At 38.1% G+C, this 21,481-nt stretch overlaps 1 protein-coding gene across 10 annotated transcripts in view; it reads left to right on the top strand.

Annotated features, from left to right (window-relative positions):
• The window catches only part of TP63 (tumor protein p63), a 266,573-nt gene extending 245,895 nt beyond the window's left edge, over positions 1-20,678 (top strand). For 3 of the 10 annotated variants that reach the window (XM_017549590.2, XM_017549592.2, XM_017549593.2), the window contains 4 exons: positions 9,564-9,721; positions 13,083-13,227; positions 14,489-14,582; positions 17,607-20,656. In XM_017549590.2, the coding sequence (XP_017405079.1) occupies positions 9,564-9,721; positions 13,083-13,227; positions 14,489-14,582; positions 17,607-17,903 (694 nt within the window). In that variant the 3' untranslated portion in view covers positions 17,904-20,656. Of the gene's footprint in view, positions 1-3,237; positions 4,695-9,563; positions 9,722-13,082; positions 13,228-14,488; positions 14,583-17,606 lie in introns of those variants that run through there. The other 7 variants (XM_017549591.2, XM_017549589.2, XM_017549595.2 and 4 more) reach the window with 4 other exon arrangements.
• The last annotated feature ends 803 nt before the right edge of the window (positions 20,679-21,481 follow it).

Consider the following 21,481-nt stretch of genomic DNA (forward strand, 5'->3'; position numbering starts at 1 on the left):
TAACAGACTGCAAAATTAAATCTTTGCAAAATACAGACATTTGGTCTAATTATGTCTTTGTAACATTATATATACATGGGTCTCCAGTGATTGATATGCATCTATATAAATCCTTCAGTTGCATTCTTCAGCTGAGTTTTTTTCAGCTCTTATTTTCATGCAAATCTCCAAGAAAAAGCATGAATGACTAAACAAAGAAAAATGAAAATCTAATTTCCTGGCAATCATTTGAAAAGAATAAATCACCTTGGAAAATGCATATAATAACCTGTGATTTTCTTTCCAAAAACATACTACCAATCTTATGCGGGTAAGGAATCAATCTTTCATTTTTCTTTATAGTAGGGGGAAAATTAGTGGGAAGAGAATGTACTTTCTGTAAGGTGGCACAACAGTATTTTTACTTGAATTGCCTCTATTAGGTTCCAACTATGTGTTTTCCTCTGCTTGCTTTTCATTTGTGCATGGTTTTTCTTTTTTAAAAAATTTCTTCACAATTACCTTCATGATCATAGGCTTTATGGAAGATAGACTTTACAGAGATGCTGGGAATCAAATTGTTATAGATACAAGTAAGCTTTACATTATGAAGAAATGTGATTTTAGTTGATTTCCATACATTGGGATAAATATAGAGAGTTGTGTTTCTAGATGCCAGAATCTAATGGGAAGACAAATAGGACCCTATCTTTAGACTTCTTGCCTTCGTATTATCAAGGGGCATTAGTGCTTAAGACAACTTTACAGAAGCCTCTTGAGACCTATTTTGCAATGTTTTGACTTCTATACTTCAGACCAGTACTATTTCCTTTTCATTTTTTAATAGTTCTCCCTTATTCTGGGCTTCCATCCTAAAAGTAAGGCCGACATCACTTTGTTACAATTTTGCTTAGCCTAGCTCTGACTTTCCTCTGGAAATTTATTTTTGAGCTTCTCTGGGATGAATTGTATTTAAATTATAAAACAGACCTGTGACATCCTGATGAGCCCTTAGTGTTTCCCTCTCTATTATGATTACTTCATAATTGTGGCTCATTAGTAACACAAGTCAGAGATTATTAGAACAAAGTAGGATCTTCAAGTCCATGGTTCCAGCCCTTCACACCATAGTTGGAGAACCTGAGGCTCTGTGATTTTATAGCCAGTTTATAAAAAAGCTAAGACTAGGATCAGATTTAGAACATAGAGCTCTTAGTAATGTTACATTCTGCTTCATTGGCAGTTAAGTAAGTAGCTAATTATAAAACTTAAACATCTATTCCCATTTTTCCATCTCTGTTTTTTGTATGATTGTTTTAGAGATGGTATCTAGCTGTTTTGCCCAGGCTGGACTTGGACTCTTGGGCTCAAGTGATCCCCTGCCTCAGCCTCCCAAGTAGCTGTAGACCACAGGCACACCCTACTGTGCCTGGCACATTTTTCTGACTCTGTTGTTGTTACATGGTATTTATTCTTGTAGATTCAGTTTAAACTCTTGTATCTTTAAACTCATTTGGCAATGGTTGCCATCAAAAATATTGATTTTTTTTTCTTAGACTCATGTATCTGAGAGAGAATCAGGCAATATTTTCGGGATTATCATTGTAGAAGAGAAAAAGGTACACAAATCTCCAAACTAATAGAAAATGTTAACACCATTTTTCTAGGCTTGACAGAGAAATCCTCCACGTTTCCAGAATATCTGTTTGAAATTTCCAGCTTTATAGGTTAAAAACAGATGAATATTGACAATTTCATGTGATTCAACCTTATAGGTATCATGGAATTGCACAAGCATTTACAGTTTACTTTTGAACTTCATAGTTAAGAAGTTTTCAGGGCATAGATTTATTATCTCTGAATTGGTAATGAAGAAAAAGCTCAATGATAATTAAACTCAGGTAGATTCAACTACTTTTCTAAATTCTCTGACCTCATTGCAGAATCAGGCTCAATCCTAGGTCTTACATGTCTTTAGTTGGCTGTACGTTACTTTCCTATCCATTTTTATTAGGGCATATTCTGTTAAGACGATATCAATTCTTGCTGGTGAGACAATTTCCTGAATCCTAGCATTAAGCAAAAAAAAATGGCTTTGTTCCTATGAAAGGAGTAGCCAAATGCGATTCAAAAAGCCAATCTGGGAAACAATTTCCCAACAGTTCGTGAGATTGCCCAACTTTTAGCAGAATGAAAGGGTTCGTTTTTGGCATCCTGATGGCATAAATAATTTCTTCATTATGCAAAAATTGCTTTCATGGGTTTGATATATACCTTTATTGGCCAAGTTTTTTACTGAAAGGATTAAGGTATTTATCCATCTCGATCTGGGAATATCCAAAATGCTCATTAAACAGGTCTTTATAAATGCATGATGACGCAGTCCCCATCCTGATAATATCATATTTCTTCATACCTCACACTTAGGCTAGACAAGAACAGTAATGAGGGATAATAATTGAGCAGATGACATTTTATAAAAAATTAAAGTTTATTCTTGTTTCTACATTCCTTTCTTTAATTAATTGAGTCCAGCAAAACCTATGCTCAACACTGTGTTAAACACCTTGACCTACCTTATTTCAGTAGTCTTTGACTGAATCACCTTGTGGAACTTCTTAAAAATATGTTTTCCTGGATGCCAGCTTGTGTTGGAAGGAAGCCAGGAAAATGCATTTTCATAAATTGCACAAGTGATTCTGATAGTTTTTTCTGGTTAACTACTACCACCTTATCCCATTTCTTCCTCATAAAAATCTTGAGAAATCACAGTAATTTTAAAAGAAGAGGCCAGGTGCAGTGGCTCATGCCTATAATCTCAGCACTTTGGGAGGCCGAGGCAGGTGGATCACCAGGTCAGGTGTTTGAGACTAGTCTGTCCAACATGGTGAAACCCCGTCTCTACTAAAAATACAAAAATTAGCAGGGCATGGTGTGTGCACCTGAAATCCCAGCTACTCTGGAGGCTGAGGCAGGAGAATCGCTTGAACCTGGGAGGTGGAGGTTGCAGTGAGCTGAGATCGCATCACTGCCCTCCAGCCTGGGCAACAGAGTGAAACTCTGTCTCCAAATAAATAAATAAATATTAAAGAAAAATAAAAGAAGATAAATTGGAAGAACAAAAATAGCTTTTCAGGTACTCTATTCTGCCTATACTATGATCATGAAGGTATAAGGAGTGTGTTTCTGTATTCAATTGATTTGAATATATGAAGTCCTAAGCCTTCATTTTTTCTTTTCTCTGGTTCCTCTCTGCAGTCTCCTTTCAGCCTGCTTCAGGAATGAGCTTGTGGAGCCCCGGAGAGAAACTCCAAAACAATCTGACGTCTACTTTAGACATTCCAACCCCCCAAACCGATCAGTGTACCCATAGAACCCTATCTTTATATTTTAAGCGTGTGTGTTGTACTTCCCTGTGTATATGTGAGTGTGAGTGTGTGTGTGTGTGTGTGTGTGTGTGTGTGTGTGTATGTGTGTGTATCTAGCCCTCATAAACAGGACTTGAAGACACTTTGGCTCAGAGACCCAACTGCTCAAAGGCACAAAGCCAGTAGTGAGAGAATCTTTTGAAGGGACACAAAACTTTACAAGAAAGGATGGTTTCTGCAGATTTTGTATCCTAAGATCTGCCACTGGTGGGTGAGGAACCACTGTGTTTGTCTGTGAGCTTTCTGTTGTTTCCTGGGAGGGAGTGGTCAGGTGGGGAAAGGGGCATTACAATGTTGATTGGAACCCTTTTCTGTTTTCTTCTGTTGTTTTTCTAAAACTCATAGGGAAGCTTTTGAGCAGGTCTCAAACTTAAGATGTCTTTTTAAGAAAAGGAGAAAAAAGCTGTTATTGTCTGTGTATAAGTAAATTGTAGGTGACCGAGAGGCTCAGTCACGCCCTTTTAATGCTGGTCATGTAATAATATTGCAAGTTGTAGGAAACAAAGGTGTCAAGAGTACTGCCGGGCAGCGAGGTGATCATTACCCTAAGTAATCAACTTTGTGGGGTGGAGAGTTCTTCTTTTTGAGAACTTACGTTATTAGGATCCTCCCCTCATATGTAGGTAGAATGTTTATTAATGCTCTGTAACATCCTGCCTCTGCCATTGTATATTGGCATCTGATATGCTAAAGTTTTTCTTGCACATAAAACCCTGGAAGACCTACTACCAGAACTGTTGTTTGACCCTCATAGCAGGTGAACTCATTCTGTGCTTTTAATACACAAATCCACCCCAGTAATATTGCACTTAGTTATTTACCATTATCCAAAGCTTAAAATAGAATTTAAAGTCCTCTAACAAAATCTGTGATTAATTTGCTTAATTAGAGCTTCTGTCCCTCAAGCCTACCTACCATAAAACCAGCCGTATTACTGATACTGTCTGATGCATTTAGCCAGGAGACTTATGTTTTGAGTAAGTGAGATCCAAACAAACATGTTAAAATCAGCACTCCTGTACTGAAAATTAAAGATCGAAAGGGTAGACAACTTTTTTTTTTTTTATTCAAAGTATAGAGAATCTGTTTCTTTCCATTTTAAAAACATATTTTAAGGTGATAGCATAAAGACTTTAAAAAATTCCCTCCCCCCAACATCCCACACCCATTCACCAACACCGTATTTTCTGTGTCACCAAGACAATGATTTCTTGTTATGGAGGCTGTTGCTTTGTGGATGTGTGATTTTAATTTTCAATAAACTTTTGCATCTTGGTTTATCTTGCAGTTTTTTTGTTTCTGTCTCTCTCACTTTTTTCCCAATAAATACTAGAATATTCTCATGGAAGTGCTTGAAGTATCGTGCATAGGTCTAAAGAACAAGAACAAGAATAGTCACTTTATCCCTGTCTCCATTTCTTTCTGTCAGTATTTGGTGTTTTTATTTAAGATATTCTGTATCAAGGTCATCAATCCTAACAGTGAACTTAAATGCCTAAACTAACTTAAAAAAAAATACTTTAGCCCTATGTGTTTTAAAGTTTGTCACAGGAAGCCAGGCACCATGGTATCATTTATTGACACTCCTGACAAACCTCTACTTGTATCTTAATTTGCCAAATTTACTAAAATGAATTTCAGTCAAATCCAAATTTTTAATAACGTGGCTTCTGTGACATACACATTAGCAAATATTTGGCCAGAAATCCACAGTGGAACCTATTATCCAATTTTTTTAATTATTATTTTTTAGCTATCTTCTGAGCCTTAAGTGATTGCTTTTAAAAGCTTCATAAGAAGTTCTAAACAAACAAAAAAGATCTAGTATCTTAGACAAATATTTCAGAAAAGATATCTTTATATTTGAGATAAAAATAGTAAAACCAGATGCTCTTATTATATTTGCAGTGTTTTTCAATCAGTCTAATAACTTTGATTCGCAAAGCCCTTAAAGGATTGGTGAGTATGTTTAGCTTTTTGATATTTGCTTTTTCTTTCAGAAGGTTTCTGCTTTTCTTTTAGCCTGTTTTTAAGTAAGTTTTTGATGTTTTTATAGTGACTTGTATATAAATGCACATATTTGAAATGATGGAAAAAATTTAAAAATTACAGTTTTCCCATCTAAAGAATAAATGCTATACTGTCTTTAGAAGCAGGATAACACAGCCAGAAAGAAAGCTCACAGGTCGGCAGTACTGGATAAAATTGAGAGAAGAAGGTACAATTCCTCTTTGATGGTCCATGCCTTCCCTTTTTTTTTTTTTTTTTTTTTTTTTTTTTTTTGACCTTTCTCATAACAGGAATGCTCTGCTCTGCCTTCAGTTTCCCTTTTCCCTCCCCAAATTCTTTACTCCAGAAATGGTTTGTTAAAATAGATTTAGCCTAACCTATCACCAAATCCTACTACAGAGTTGCTTTTAAATTAGCAATGGAAGATTTAAGTCAAAGGAAGGAATCTAGTGGAATTCTAGGCATCTAGGAGGTAGACAGTGTAACTTGTGTCTCTGTGGGAATTTTGATATTCTACCATGTAGATAGTCACTAGGGTTGGAACCAGAAAACCTGATTTTAATTCCTGTATGTTGTAAAACCACTTCTCGCTTTGCAATTTTGAATTTTATTCTTAGCAAACTGTACAGAAGCTTATATTGTTAAAGTTAAGAACTGGGACTTGGCTTCACCAGCATTTCTCTTCAAAACTACAAGTACATGAAATATGATTTTCTACATTTCTGTTACTGAATCTCTGTTACATCACTGAATTTTTTGAAAAATCTAGCAAGGCTCTAGAGAAAACAACCTAAGGTATACACCTTATGATATTTTTCTGCAGACAGCTGGATTCTTACTTTTTGGGGGGTTTAGGGGGCTTTGGATAGGGGAGGAGAGTGTAGGTAAGAAAACCAGAATGGCATAGGTCCTGTTATTCTTTTGAACACATTTTCTTCTCAGTTTCTCCAGAAATTTTTGGACTATTTCACTTAAGAACTGTTGTATTAAATTTGTATTTTTTTAAAGTTATTCTTCAAGGCCTTCAAATTGGCTGTTTTTTCAGCCGTCCTTCCTTTTTTATAGTATGTGGAAGTTATCAGAATGCTTCTTTTAGTTCAGTCATTGTGAAATTGCTAATAGACAGACTACCTTCCTCTCCTCTCTTGTGGCTTTAAAACTCACTTTTACATTAAAAGGAAGGCAGTCTGAATTTCTGACCTTTCCTGAGTCTGTTAACACCATTCAACTGTTCACCGTCATATCAGGTTTTGTTGAATTAGGAACCAAACTCACCTCCGGCCACTTCCTCCGTTAATTCTTACATTGTTACTTTCTATCCCATGGGGCACGTATCAGAGTGTTAAATATTTGGGACTGGAAGGAAAGAGTGAAAGGAGCTGATGTTTCCTGAGCACCTACACAGCACTGGATCCTGTGCAGGGCTGTTACATGATCTCATTCTTAATAGAAATCTTCTATTGTAGCCGTAATACCTGGACTACAGATTAGGAAAATGTGACTCAAGAGACTTGTACAACATCCTGCGTCACTTAGTTTGTGTTAGATCCGGAAGGCGACCCAGATGTTTTGATTGACTTAAAATCCATGTTACTTATTTCTTCATCTGTGGTTTCTGACCTACCTTCCCCAAATTAGTGGCTTATGATGAAAAATGGTAAATGAACTAATAAAATGGTCAAAAGTAATAACCACAAGGTAAAGCAGGAGGTTGTAACAGGAATTATAAGAAGGAATTTATTCTGAGTGTCCAGAAAAAAAACGCAAAGCTTTTAAATGTATTTTTGTTTTTCTAATTGTGAATATTAATGATTCAAGAAATGCTTTCTATTAGCTCTTGCTGTTCCTTAGACTGGTTTGAGGAGGGACAGATAGAGAGGTCTCCTTAAGTTACAGGACTAACTGCATTAGGAATATTGGCTACCTGGCATCTTGGGTACTTCACAGTGAGCAAAGGGAGTTGAAGAAACAAGAGCTGGTGGAGAATCTCCTTGCTGACTTGCCCCATGCTTTCCTATACTCCAATATGGATTAATGGATGATCCTAAGTATAGACATATGTGCTGATTCTTTGGAAAGGCTCTTCCACAGGGACGCAGTGGATTCAGAAGTGCTTGGTAATAGCTGGAGTTACCCCCGCTTTACCCCTACTCTATCTTGGTCTCCTACATTTTCTTACAATTTCATCTGTTTCTTGTCCCTATAACCTAGAAAAAACAATAGGTACCAGGAGACCTGATTCTACCCTCAATGCATCCATTTAGCAATGTGTGACCTTGGGCATATTTTTTTCTTAGAACCTTACATTTGCCCAAATGTATATTTGGAATGGTAATTTTTTCCCATCTCTGCCCTGCTATACCATGACCTGCTCCACAAGGATGGTGTGACAATCATTCAGAAAATGTACAAAGAACAGTTCGGTAACCTGAAGTTATGTATATGATATATACAATGCAGATCTATAATTGTGAGCATTTGATAAAGGCTAAAGAGAAAAGTCAGTTCCCTTCTACATTAAAGGCGGTGATTGTAAAATACACCTGAATTGTTAATTGTACATTAATTGACATGCTAATTTGTACACAGTAAAATAGAGCAAAGTCTTTGCATTCATCTAGCTGTGGCTCTTCATTGACATGGAAGGAGCCATTCCTGTTTTCATTTAATTCTGGAGAATGCAGAGTGGCAGCTTCAAAGACTGTCCCTACCATTGCAGCACTTAAGTGCTAGAGCCATTTTTAAAATTATTTTTTCAAATAGTATGATGCCATATATGCTTGGAACCTGGGTCCATTTACAGAGCCTCCAAAATTTGAATTATATATATATATGCAAAGAAAACTGAAAGTAAAAATTTTATCCCCCCTCTAATGTAAATATGGCTGTTACAGGGATAAGGTAAACAGGAATGAAATGTTTCGTTTTGTTTGAGAGTTGTTAAAGTGGAGTTTTCCCATACCAGACTAGAAACTTGCTTAAAGTCCAGTCTTCATTCTATGGTCACAATAATTCAATGTAGAAGCTGCATAGTCTGTAAATTTCTTCCTCACCTTCTCTTTTTCAGTTCTCATCATAGCCGTACAAGGTAGGACGGATTATTATCTCCATTGCATCCACTACTCTATGAGTGGCTCAAAGATGGGAATCATGTCATAAGTTTTATTAACTCTAACATCTGACTCATGCAGCAAGTGTAAATGTGTGTAGTTTATATAGTTTTCTTGTGAGAAAACAAAGACCAGGGTGTTAAGTAGCTCATATGTGCATCTATCGCATCCGAATATACACTGGAGGAAGGCTTCAGCTCTGACTTTTAACTCTCATTGTTGTACACATCACCAGTTCTCATATTAAAATAAAACACCAGGAGTGACAGTTGAAGATATAATATGACAAACCAGTTCTAGTAACTTTCCAAATTGAAGGTCAAATGCTGAATGGAAAACTGTTGGGTTTTTATTTTGCTTTGTTCTTTTCATTTCTCCCAGGAGAATTATGGAAAGTCAATAGAATGGTTATTTGGGCCTCATTGTTCTCCTCTGTAGAAATGCTTTTGGCATTTTGGTGGGTTCTCTCATACATCATGAGCATCCCTGTTGAAAATGCATGTTTCCAAGTAGGGGCCTCTGCGTGACTGCAGGATGAGCTGCCAAATGCCCAGTTTGATTGACTTTGTAATCATTTTCTGCATAACCGAAATGAAATATGCAGAAAGCTACAAATGGAATGCCTTAGCTGCATTTTGAGGGTGTCATATCTATGTTTTTCATCAGCCTTTGAGTCTTTGCTCAATTCTTTTTCCTAATGGGTTTTCAAACTTATTTGAGTTGAAGAGGAGAAGGGAATGGAGAAAACAATAGAAAGGAAAAAAGGAGGCAATTATTTTCTCTTTCACAAAGGAGATGCTAAACCTTGCACTCTGCACATTCAGAAAATATATCACTTAATATTCTTGCAATCAGTTTCTCCCTATTCAGGAAGCATCTAAGATGGAAACAAAATTAACTTCTTACCATTAATCCTAGAAGAATATTTTCAAACGTTTGGTTTGAGGCCATGTTTTAAACAGAGACCTGTTGAAAATCAATAGTCCCCACTCTTCAGTGTCCCACGCTCACCATCTTTCCATGTTTGTCTTCCTAGGACCTCAATACAGTCTCAATCTTCATACGGTAACAGTTCCCCACCTCTGAACAAAATGAACAGCATGAACAAGCTGCCTTCTGTGAGCCAGCTTATCAACCCTCAGCAGCGCAACGCCCTCACTCCTACAACCATTCCTGATGGCATGGGAGCCAACAGTAAGAGCATCTCCTTTTAATTGTAGCTGAAGGATGAACAGGCTAGCCTAGGGGAAGACTCTGTGATGGGGAAAGGCGGGTTCTTAAGCTAAGTGAGAGGCACAGTGGGACAGATCAGATCAAAGTGAAGTGGCTTGGGTTTCTGACTGTGAACCTTTCACTTTTGAGGTTTATTGTTCATTGCAAAATACACTGGTAGAGAGAGAGAAGGATATTTCTTTAGTAGGGATAAGGATTTCTGTGAAAAGAATTATCTATTTCTTGCCATCCTGGATGGAGATTCACCTCCTGCAACCTTTGAAATAGTTAAAAGAAAATGGATGCAACATGCATAAAGTAGCTGTTGTAGTGAACTTAAAATCTAGATAAATAGACCAGATGTGGTGGCTCACGCCTGTAATCCCAGCACTTTGGGAGTCCAAGGCCTGGCCAACATGGTGAAACCTCATCTCTACTAAAAATATAAAAATTGGCTGGGTTTGGTGTTTGATGTCTGTAATTCCAGCTACTCGGGAGGCTGAGGCAGGAGAATCTCTTGAACCCGGGAGGTGGAGGTCTCAGTGAGCTGAGATCATGCCACTGCACTCCAGCCTGGGCAGCAGAGTGAGACTCAGTCTCAAAAAAAAAAAAAAATCTAGAGGAGTAGATTATATGTTATCTGAACTCCATGAAAAAAATACCTCTAATTACAAAGAAGTTACTTCTCTAATACTTAATTTTCTATCCATAAAATTATCACTTTATGTACTTAACATTTTATGTCTGTGTCTCTATAATCCTGGCCTTTGAAACTCACCTATTCTATCCCAGACACAGTCAGTAAGGAATTGACCTGCAGATGGGTCTCCCTTTTATTGATTCACACATGCGTTCCTCATATCAGCTAAGTACAAATGAAAAAGGCACTGTAAGAATTGGGCCTCCAAGGGGATGATGACTGGCATATAGTTTTACTATAAATAGAATTATCTTGTCCACTAGGACTAACTCTAGCAAAGTGGATACACAAACTTGAAGGGAAAAAAAATGTGGTGATAGAAATGCAAAAGAATGTGTAACACCCTCGGGAATATGGAAGACCGAACATGGCATGGGTTTCATATAGTCCCTACGACCTAAAAACAGTACCCTCAAGCTGATCTTTTGAAATCCTAATTATTTTGATTGAGCCTTTAAAAGTGTGTTTCAGTGCTGTCTCTTCTGAAAGAAATTAAGGGAGGCTAGGATTGTGAGTTTCTGTGGTCTAGTGGCACACATTCACATTTTAATAAGATAGAGGTGTGTGCATTCGGTATGATAGACTTTAGCATGAGACCATCTTTCACTAATGATAAATGCATCATTAAGCTTAAAACCTGACCCCCTGACAGGTATACTTTGACGTAAAAAGAATAGAAACCACTTAATTTCAACTTTATTTTCTTTCTTGTAACATCTTAGAGTCCTCAAATTCCTTCTTGGAATGACAAAATTGTGATAATGGTGATGATGATTCACATCTGTATAGCTTACAGCTTGCCTACTTTTTTTCTTATTTGTACTTTACAATTATTTCAGAAGGGAAACAGATTGAGATGTGATAGGGTATGCTCTTTAGCTGGCTAGTTAATGGCAAAGACCTTTTCTGGGCATACTGCTATTCACTAAAGTGGAAACAAATTACATTAGTCCTTTGTAGATTATTTTGTTCTTATTTGACATGAAGGCAAAATTTATTTCATAAAAATTGATATGAAGCTTTTCTCCTCTATCAATCAGTTAATGTTTACACCTTATGGTTTAGTAAAATACCAGTAAGTATTGGTGGTGTGTAGGGTCCAGCCCTACAGGGTTCTGTGAGCCCCTCCCGGCTGGTGCAGAGATGAGAAACTGTAGAAATAAAAGACACAAGACACAGAGATAGAGAAAAGAGAGTTTGGGCCCAGGGGTCCACTGCTACCCAGATCGAGGAGACCAGCAGTGGCCCAGAATGTTGGGGACACTCTCACTTTTATTGAGTTGCAAATCTGGGGGCAGGGTAGGTAGGGTGTGGCCTTGGTTGTCGGTGACTGGGGGCAGGGTAGATGGGGTGTGGCAGTGATAGGGTCAAGTACATCTCGTGTCATTCAGGTAGGGGCTCAGGAATTTCTGGCACCCGAAGTGAGATAAGGAGCATAATGCATCAGCACCTTTTCCATACTTACCAAGAAAGAACTACAACATTAAGATTTATATTGCTATTACTGATTACCTTTTCTAAGACAGAAGGAACCAGGTGCAGAAGTGGAACATAAGAGTAGACATGGAACGTGACCACCAAAGCACAGCATCACATAGAGACAGTTAAGCCCCCGGATGTCTGCGGGCTTACCTGACAGCCGTCAGGCCTTACCACAAGAGCTTAGAAAAGCGGAGTTTTCTCCAAACTTCCCCAGGAAGGAGATGTCCAAAATGGCTAAGACGTCTCCTTCTCTAGCTGGCTAAAAAGCAGGCACTTTCACAGTGCTGGCGCTACCACACAGCCGAGGCACCCTCCAGCAGCCCTTATGTGGGCATGACAGAGGGCTTAGAGCATCTTGCCTTAGTGTCATTCATTTCACAATGTCACCCCAGGTTCACACTTCCAACCTGAGAGGCACTAGTAAAAGAATTAAGATCACCTATGAATAACTAAGATCACATATGAATAACTAATAACAACTATGGTTATATTTCTAATTACTTTCTTCTTCATGATTTATATGGAAATAGGCTGAGGCCTTTTGCTCCTGCCTCGGCGCTTATGGGATCTCCCCACTACAGTGGTGTTCCTGTATATAACCCTGAAAATGGACCATAAGTAATATTTAATTGTATTCTTATAAATATTGAAGTCTTCCTATACTGAAATAAATATTTCAAGGGTCATTCTTTCATTCACAGATTTGTGCATTTATTCACTTAACCTAAGTTTACTGAGCACCTACTCTGTGCCAGGCACTGTGCTAGGGACTGTAGGTATCTAGACACATATACGATCCAATCTCTATGCTTGCACAGATTAGTGAGGGATACAGAAATATAACCCTCGAAGGCAAATACAAGGAAGAATATATTAACATTAAGGGCAATTAGCAATTAGAGAATTAGAAGTAGAGAAAGCGGGGGAAAGAGATTCTTCTACGAGAAGATACAACAGTCAAGAGGTGCCTAATTAGTTTGGAGTCTAACCATTCTGTTGGACTAAATGTAGGCTGCTCGAAGGGGTGTAGTGAGAGAGAAGATTAAAGAGGAAGGCTGGTAGTTTAAGCCCTCGATAACATTTAGCCACACAAGATGGACCACTGGGATGCTGGTACATGATGATAGCAGTAACCCTTTTGTTCCTCCTGCTTCTGTTCAGTTCCCATGATGGGCACCCACATGCCAATGACCGGAGACATGAATGGACTGAGCCCCACCCAGGCACTCCCTCCCCCACTCTCCATGCCATCCACCTCCCACTGCACCCCCCCACCTCCGTATCCCACAGATTGCAGCATTGTGAGGTGAGTCCACAGCATATGCCCCTGGGGGCCTGTCCTAAGCATCCCGGGATGGTGGAGGGTGGATACTGTCATAATCCATAAAACAGTTGGAAGGAGAGACAGCAGTCCTACGGTTGGAGTTCAGTCACTTTATCTCTGATATGTGGAGTGGTCAACACTGTTTTATCAAGGAAAACTAATCAGCATGGGAACAAGTGAAAATGTGTGTTCATAGGCATAATGTTTTCATGTCTGTTTCCCTCACCTTCACTTACTCACTTCCTCCTCTCTCACATTTTTACATTGTCGGTTGTAGCCCTCAAGTTGGTGCTCAGGGCTGGGTTTCCAAAAGGGCAATAAACTTGCTATCTTGCTCCTTTTCCTTTCTCTAATCCTCATAGCTCTCAGCCACCATGGGACCATTATTTTGGAGTTGGATGTCCATAAAAAGTTTTAATGTTTTCCAAAATGACAGGAACTTTCAAAACTGATGGCCTTTACTACTCTGCCCTCCAGGAAAGGGGAGTTCAGATAGGCAGAAGAAATGCATGAAGTCTGAAAGATTTGCTTCCCATAGAGGCAAGAGTGGGTTCCCAGGTTTCTTGCCTAGTGCGTATCTTCTTCTGCTTCATGTGCAGAATGATTGTTTCATTTGGCTACTGGAATGATTTGTGTTGATTTCCCTGATGTGTCAATCACAGGGATGGCAAAGTGCATGGCTCGTGCCACCCAGGGTCTGTCCCGTGATGATGGTGACATTATCAGTCTCAGACCAGCACCAAAAGGAAGGGGCTTTGTATCCTGAGGAGAACATAAATCAAAAGGCATGAAAGACTTCATGAAGTCGAGGCTTACAATTTTTTTCTTAACCATATGAAACCATTCTCGCCAAGCCCAGATACAAAATAGAGATGTTGTTTTTTTGAAGTGAAGAGCCAAGAGGCAAGAAGTTAGGAACCTGAACACTGGACTTTTCCCTTTTACGCTTTGCAATGGTTCCTAGGACACTTACATAGAACCCTAGAATTCCGCGGATCACCATATGATAATCACTGATCCGCAGGAATCCTTATGATTGATTTTAATTTCTAGAGACCTAAACTTCATGTCACCAATAGTCTCCAGACCTCAGACTTAAGGCCCACATATGTCTTATCCACTCCTAATCTCTGATGTAGGGCATCCAAGGGCAAAATGTTGGGTTTTCCCTTATCTCGCCAATGCAGTTGGGGTGAACTTTCTTTTTCTGTTTCCTCCTTCCTCTTCCCTCCTCCCACTGCAGTTTCTTAGCGAGGTTGGGCTGTTCATCATGTCTGGATTATTTCACGACCCAGGGGCTGACCACCATCTATCAGATTGAGCATTACTCCATGGATGTAAGTAACTGTTAGACTTTTCTCAAGTTTTATTTCTTCATTTCTTTCCTCTGATAACAACCGCCTTGTAGTTCAATCCCTGCTAGTTTTAAGATTTGTTTTTGTCCTGCCCCTAATCATCAATTTTGATGGAACCCACAACCATGTTAGAGAGATTACCAGGCCTCCACCTATACATATTAAGAGCTTAGCAACCAATCTTCCTTGGCTTGTCTGATCAGTCAACTACTGTCTATTTCACCTACACTATTTGCAAGGTGGGAAAGAGGTGCTATTCCCACAATCAAAAAATTTATAATTTCTAAAGAATTAATAAAACATTTTGAATGTTCTCATTAATTTTTATAAGTTCCCAGGAAGTAGAGCAGGGCACCAGTGGTGTTAGTCTCTTAAAAACATGAAGAGATGACAAAATAGTCATTTGGCATGACTTTAAGATAAAACCAGGAATAGAACCCAAAGGTCTAAGCTTATAGTCTATTAACTGACCTATTCTGCCTTTCTTTAAATTAGTACCTTAAGGGAGATTCAGCTCTTCTTATCAATTAAAACTATATGTTCTTTTATTAATTTTTAATTTAATCATAATGGGGCACAGCCATTTCTAATCATTGACCACTGATAATGTCCAATGATTAGAAATGGCTGTGTCCTATTATGATTAAGTTGAAAATTCCAATCATGGAAATAGAAAATTCCAATCCCAATCACGCTTTTTAGTAGCAATGAGAACTTGGGGTTATCACTTTGCCTCTCTGGGCCTCAGCTCATAAAATATCGTGTTCAAATGACTCCTTTCTGGCTTTCATATCCTTTGATTTGTCTTTGAAACATGCTGGGTGAGAGGGGACTTTTTCTTGCTTCCTACTCCACTTTTGGACTACTGCTGACATGGGAGCTAGTGTTGCTCTGGTTTATGGCAATCTGATTTGTCTCTCAGGCCGCTCTGCATGCTGCTCTCTATGGGGTTCACTAGCCTCTCTTCTGGCTTCCAGAGGGTACTTTGGACTGGTGGAAGAAGATAGTCTCTGCCTCTGCTGCTACTTCTGTTGTTGGGGCCTCTTTTTTCCCCCTCCTTGAGCACCGATGCTAGAGATGTCCCTGCAGCGTGAGAATACCCCCACCCTGAGGTGACATGTATATAGTGTACTGCCCCTATGCCCACCCTTCTCCACCCCTGGCTGCTGCTCCCTGATAGATTAAGTTATAGGTGAAAACTGCAGGAAGAGTTTTAAGGGTAAGTTCCAATATGATTCTGGTAACTTTACAATCATTTCCACCCACTGAAGAGAACAGAGCTGCCCTGTATTTGAGAGGGCCTCTTGTAGTTGAGTCCTATATTTTGGAACAGGGAATCTTCCTCTTCCCTATACGTTTAAAGTTATACTTCCCACTTGCTCAGTTATTTCCACTGTAGAGTGTGTCCGGATGCGTGCTTGATTATTAGGATCTGCAGATGCCCTCTACAAGTTCATTTCTGCTGATGTTGACTAAGTCCTGTGCCAGTCGGTGGGCCACAGCTTTGTCACCCGTCAGTCATTAGTTAAAATCTATCCAGGGCATCATGAAAATCAACAGAGCCTAATTTACAAAGAGTTTTCCATTTACTGACAGTCTCAAAAGTATAAAGAATCCAAGAAACGTAACAAGCTATGCTTATCTATTTGTGGATTATCTTCTTTATAACGTATTCTTCTGCTATAGTAAGAATTTGGGAATACCTCTAATGGCCTGAAAATTCACACCATAGGAAAACATGACACCAAACGGTAAATTTCCAAATTGAGAATTTGGAGATTCTCAGCTTCCTCCTGCATGTTTCTAGAAAGTGACACCTTTTTCTCAGCTTTTCGCATAGAGCCAGTCTAAGTTATTGGGCATCATCACTTTCTGGAAGAGGAATGTGATTAAATTTGGGGAATTTCATTAGTGTCCCCATAACATGCAAAGATGAGTTAATAATACAACATCATAATAATACAAATGGTTGATACTAATATAGAGTGTGTTGTAATTTGTAAAATACTTTCATAGCTATATTTACCTGTGAGTCTATAGCATGTTTTGCCCTATAAAGCAATAGTATCTTACTTTACCAAGGAAGAAACTGAGGCTGGTAGAGAATGAGTGACTTGCTAATGTTCCATAGCCACTCAGTGACGATGAAAACCTCTGCCACGGTTTTCTGACTCCAAGCACAATGTGCTGTGTACCTACCATTCTGCCCTATGAAAATATGAGCTATCACAGAAACATTCTAAAGAAGAGCAAATGCAGATAAATGTGAGCAACATCACCACAGTTAATTAAGGTTGACCCTATTTGTAATGCTTTCTGCACCCTTTCCCAGAACATAGACACAATCGCTCTGCGTTTTGATCCTTTGCTTTATTCAAACACCACGAGACCTTTGATAATAGGGCCACTTCAGGTTCAGAGGATATCCTAAGTCCCTAATGTTTTCACTTAGTTGTGTGACTTTAAACTTGTCAACCTCTCTGGCCTTCAGTTATTCTATCTACAAAACAGGTCTAATAATATTTACTACTAATCTGAGGATTAAATGATATCATGATTGTAAAATAATTAATTCAGTGCCTGCTACATGGAAAGCACTCAGTCTTTTCTTATCTCCTCAACCAAGTGGTGGTAACGTTCCATTAATACCTTTCTTCTAGTGACTAGCCAGGAAAATTTAAGCATAAGTAGGTACCTCATGTTTCTATTTGGGATTTTTGCCCCCTCATCTAGCTATTATCCCAGGTTTACCAATGAAGAAACTGAGGCCAGTAGAGACTAAGTGAAGAGTTATACAGAGGCAGGAATGACACCTCAACGCTCTGCCTTTGTGCTTAGTTACATAGTGTTGAAGACTATCACAGAGCTAATTTTATTTTCTAATTTCTGGATCAATAGATTCAGATCAATTAAACCAGAGCATCAGGGAATGATAGCATGCTATGGACTAAATGCCAGTTTTTCTCCTTGTTTTCATTCTCCATGATACCTTCCCCTATTGCACAGGATTTGGCAAGTCTAAAAATCCCTGAGCAGTTTCGACATGCAATCTGGAAGGGCATCCTGGACCACCGGCAGCTCCACGAATTCTCCTCACCTTCTCATCTCCTGCGGACCCCAAGCAGTGCCTCTACGGTCAGTGTGGGCTCCAGCGAGACCCGGGGTGAGCGTGTTATTGATGCTGTGCGATTCACCCTCCGCCAGACCATCTCTTTCCCACCCCGAGATGAGTGGAATGACTTCAACTTTGACATGGATGCTCGTCGCAACAAACAACAGCGCATCAAAGAGGAGGGGGAGTGAGGCTCGCCATGTGGGCTCTTCCTATCTCTTTCCCACCTGCTTACCCCCTAACAAAGCACTCCTGCTTAATCTTCAAAGCATTCTCCCTAGCTCCTCCCCTTCCTCTTCTGTCTGATTTCTTAGGGGAAGGAGAAGTAAGAGGCTACCTCTTACCTAACATCTAACCTGGCATCTAATTCTGATTCTGGCTTTAAGCCTTCAAAAATATAGCTTGCACGACTGTAGCTGCCATGGCTAGATAGAAGTGAGCAAAAAAAAAAAAAAAAAAAAAGTTTGGTGTCTCCTTAAGCTGCAGAGATTTCTCATTGACTTTTATAAAGCATGTTCACCCTTATAGTCTAAGACTATATATATAAATATATAAATATACAGTATAGATTTTTGGGTGGGGGGCATTGAGTATTGTTTAAAATGTAATTTAAATGAAAGAAAATCGACTTGCACTTATTGACCATTTTTTAATTTACTTGTTTTGGATGGCTTGTCTATACCCTTTCTCTTAAGGGGTATCATGTATGGTGGTAGGTATCTAGAGCTTGATGCTACATGTGAGTGACAATGATGTACAGATCCTTTTAGTTTTTTGGATTCTAAATACATGCCACATCAAACCTTTGAGTAGAACCATTTCCATTGTTTATGATGTGGGTAAGACTGTATATATATGTATTCTTTTCTCAATGTCGGTATATTTTATATTACTGACATTTCTTCTAGTGATGATGATTCACATTCGGGTTGTTTAATCCAGCTATAAAAAAGAAGTTCATGTTCGAACGTCCTCTCTCTTTTTTGGTTGGGAATGAGGAAAATTCTTAAAAGGCCCATGGCAGCCAGCTCAAAAAAACCCTGATGGCATGTATTTGAGTATATCAGTAACCCCCTTAGATTTAATGCAGGATACCTTATCTTACAATATTTATTGGAAAAACATTTCCTGCCATTGCAAAGGTATTAAAACTAAATTTTACTGCTAGATTGACTATATTAAATACACATTGGCTACTATTGTAAGAATTCAGATTGATTTGATTGGGACAAATGCCATCTGTCTAATGCTAACAGTGAAGTTGTACTGTCTATTAATATTCAGGGTAAAATAGGAATCATTCAGAAATGTTGAATCTGTACTAAATAGTAAGATATCTCAACGAACCATGAATTCAAGTTTGTAAAACTCTTCTGAAGCACAGATAATATTATTTGGTAAATGTTTCTTTTTTAAAGACCCTCTATTCTATAAAACTCTGCATGTAGAGGCTTGTTTACCTTTATCCCTTTAAGGTTTACAATAGGAATGGTGATTTGGAAATATAAAATTATGAGATTTGTTTTCCTGTGGCATAAATTGCATCACTGTATCATTTTATTTTTTAACCAGAAAGAGATTCAGTTTGTTGGAAAGTAACTGTGAGAACCCAGTTTCCCGTCCATCTCCCTTAGAAACTATCTGTAGACATGAAAAGGTCCCCAAGGAGTAAGGGATAAGTCTTTCATAGATACTGTTGCTTAAGCAATTTAAAGAGTTGCCTTGAGACTTTGGGAAAATGTATAAATGATGATAAGCCTCATAGATCTTTCAGAAATATAACATTTTACATACATGTTAATGAGCTCTGAAATCTTCCCATGCATTCTGTTCAAGGGCTGTCATTGAACATAAGCTTCCATTTTTATTTTAAAGTGCAAAAGGGCTTATGTGGCTCTAAAATGTAATGTATGGGTTGCCTCTGAAAAGTGTATATATATTTTGCGTGAAAATGCATACTTTATATTTTCATTATTTTTTTTTCTTCTTGGGATAGTGGGATTTCCAGAACCACAGTTGAAACCTTTTTTTATTGTTTTTATATTTTCATGAAAATACCATTTAGTAAGAATACAATGTCAAATAAGAAATAATGGTATAATATTAAGATGGGAGGGAAGGGAAAGTTGTTTTTTTCTATTATTTTTTTAAAATTTTGTATGTTAAAGAGAATGAGTCCTTGATTTCAAAGTTTTGTTGTACCTAAATGGTAATGAGCACTGTTAGCTTCTGGAACAAGCATGCAGCTTTGCAAATCCATTAAGAGGAAGAGTGAAAGCTGTGTCTTGGTCATATTAAGAAGACAAACTGCTTTTCTCACTTTGCTGAGGGTTTGAATAAACCTAGGTCTTCTGACCTATCTCAGTACTGTTCAGGTGACACTAGGGACTTGGAAATTCCTGTTCTGTGTCTCATGGATTTGGCACTAGCCAAAGCTAGGCACAGTTACTGGCTTACCTCCTCATGGCAACTGACTCTCCTTGAGTGTATGAATAGCCAGGGTAAGGGCCAAAAGAATATTAAGTACAGAAACCACTGGAAGTGGGCTTAATGGAGTTCTGTGGCCTCAGCTCAATGCAGTTAGCTGAAGAATGGAAAAGTTTTGTTTGTTTGGAGATGTTTATAAACAGAAATGGAGAACAGAATTTTCATTAAATCCTTTTACCTTTTTTTTTCTTGGTATTCCCCTAAAATATAGTATGTGGGATATTGACTGTTAAAGGGATATGTTTTTTTATTATTTTTATAATTGTACAAAAATTAAGCAAATGTTAAAAGTTTTATATGCTTTATTAATGTTGTCAAAAGGCATTATACATGTGATACTTTTTTTTTAAGCTTCAGTTGCTTGTCTTTTGGTATTTTCTGTAATGGGCTTTTGGGGAGCCAGAAGCCAATCTACAGTTTCCTTATGTTTGCCAGGACATGCAATAAAATTTAAAAATAAATAAAAACTAATTAAGAAATTATGTGTGTGTCTATGTGTGTCTGTTTGCCTATTTGTCCATTCTTTCATCCTTTGGCCTTATGTTATTGAGGAAGAAGAAAAGATACCAAGAGAAGCACTGGAGAGGTTCAAATACTGAGGTTTCTCACCTGAGAACAAATAATCATTCTTTTCTCATTTTAGCCAATCTACAAAACAGGAAAGACCAGAATGGCATTTTCATTTTGTGAATGAGATAGTCAAAGTTTTAATGAAAGAGTTTGCTTTAGAACGGGCACTAGACTTCAGATATTCCTAATGTCTAACTTAGTGACCTGATGATACTCAGCAGTGACTTCCTCAGTACTGTGGGAGTGAAGAGGAGATTACCTGGTGGTATGTGGGAGCATGTGGCAAATCCATGGTGGGCCCTGACTGGGCCACGTTCCCTTTCAAACTCATTGTTAAATATCACCCTTCAATTATTTACATTGATTCAGCCAATACGATCTCTATCAAAATGGTTTAATGGTTCTTATTAAATAAGAAAGTATATTTATGGGATAACATTGGATATCATGAAACAATATAATGCCTTAGACATATAAAAAAACTTTCCAGAATAACAAAAATATATAGTAAAGATATTTTTCTATTTATAGATATAATCACATTATATAAAGATATATTTTCATATAGGCAAGCAGATGCAGCTTAAAAGTACCAAAAGATTCTATTCTTAGTCTTTGCCATCTAGGTGATAGAGCCCTAGAGATGAAACAGTCGATTCAATGGTGTCAATATGAGGAATATAAAAGAGCTATAAAAATGAAAAATCATTGA

The sequence above is a fragment of the Cebus imitator genome, unplaced genomic scaffold (assembly GCF_001604975.1).
Source record: "Cebus imitator isolate Cc_AM_T3 unplaced genomic scaffold, Cebus_imitator-1.0 Scaffold220, whole genome shotgun sequence".
NCBI classification, from domain to species: domain Eukaryota; kingdom Metazoa; phylum Chordata; class Mammalia; order Primates; family Cebidae; genus Cebus; species Cebus imitator.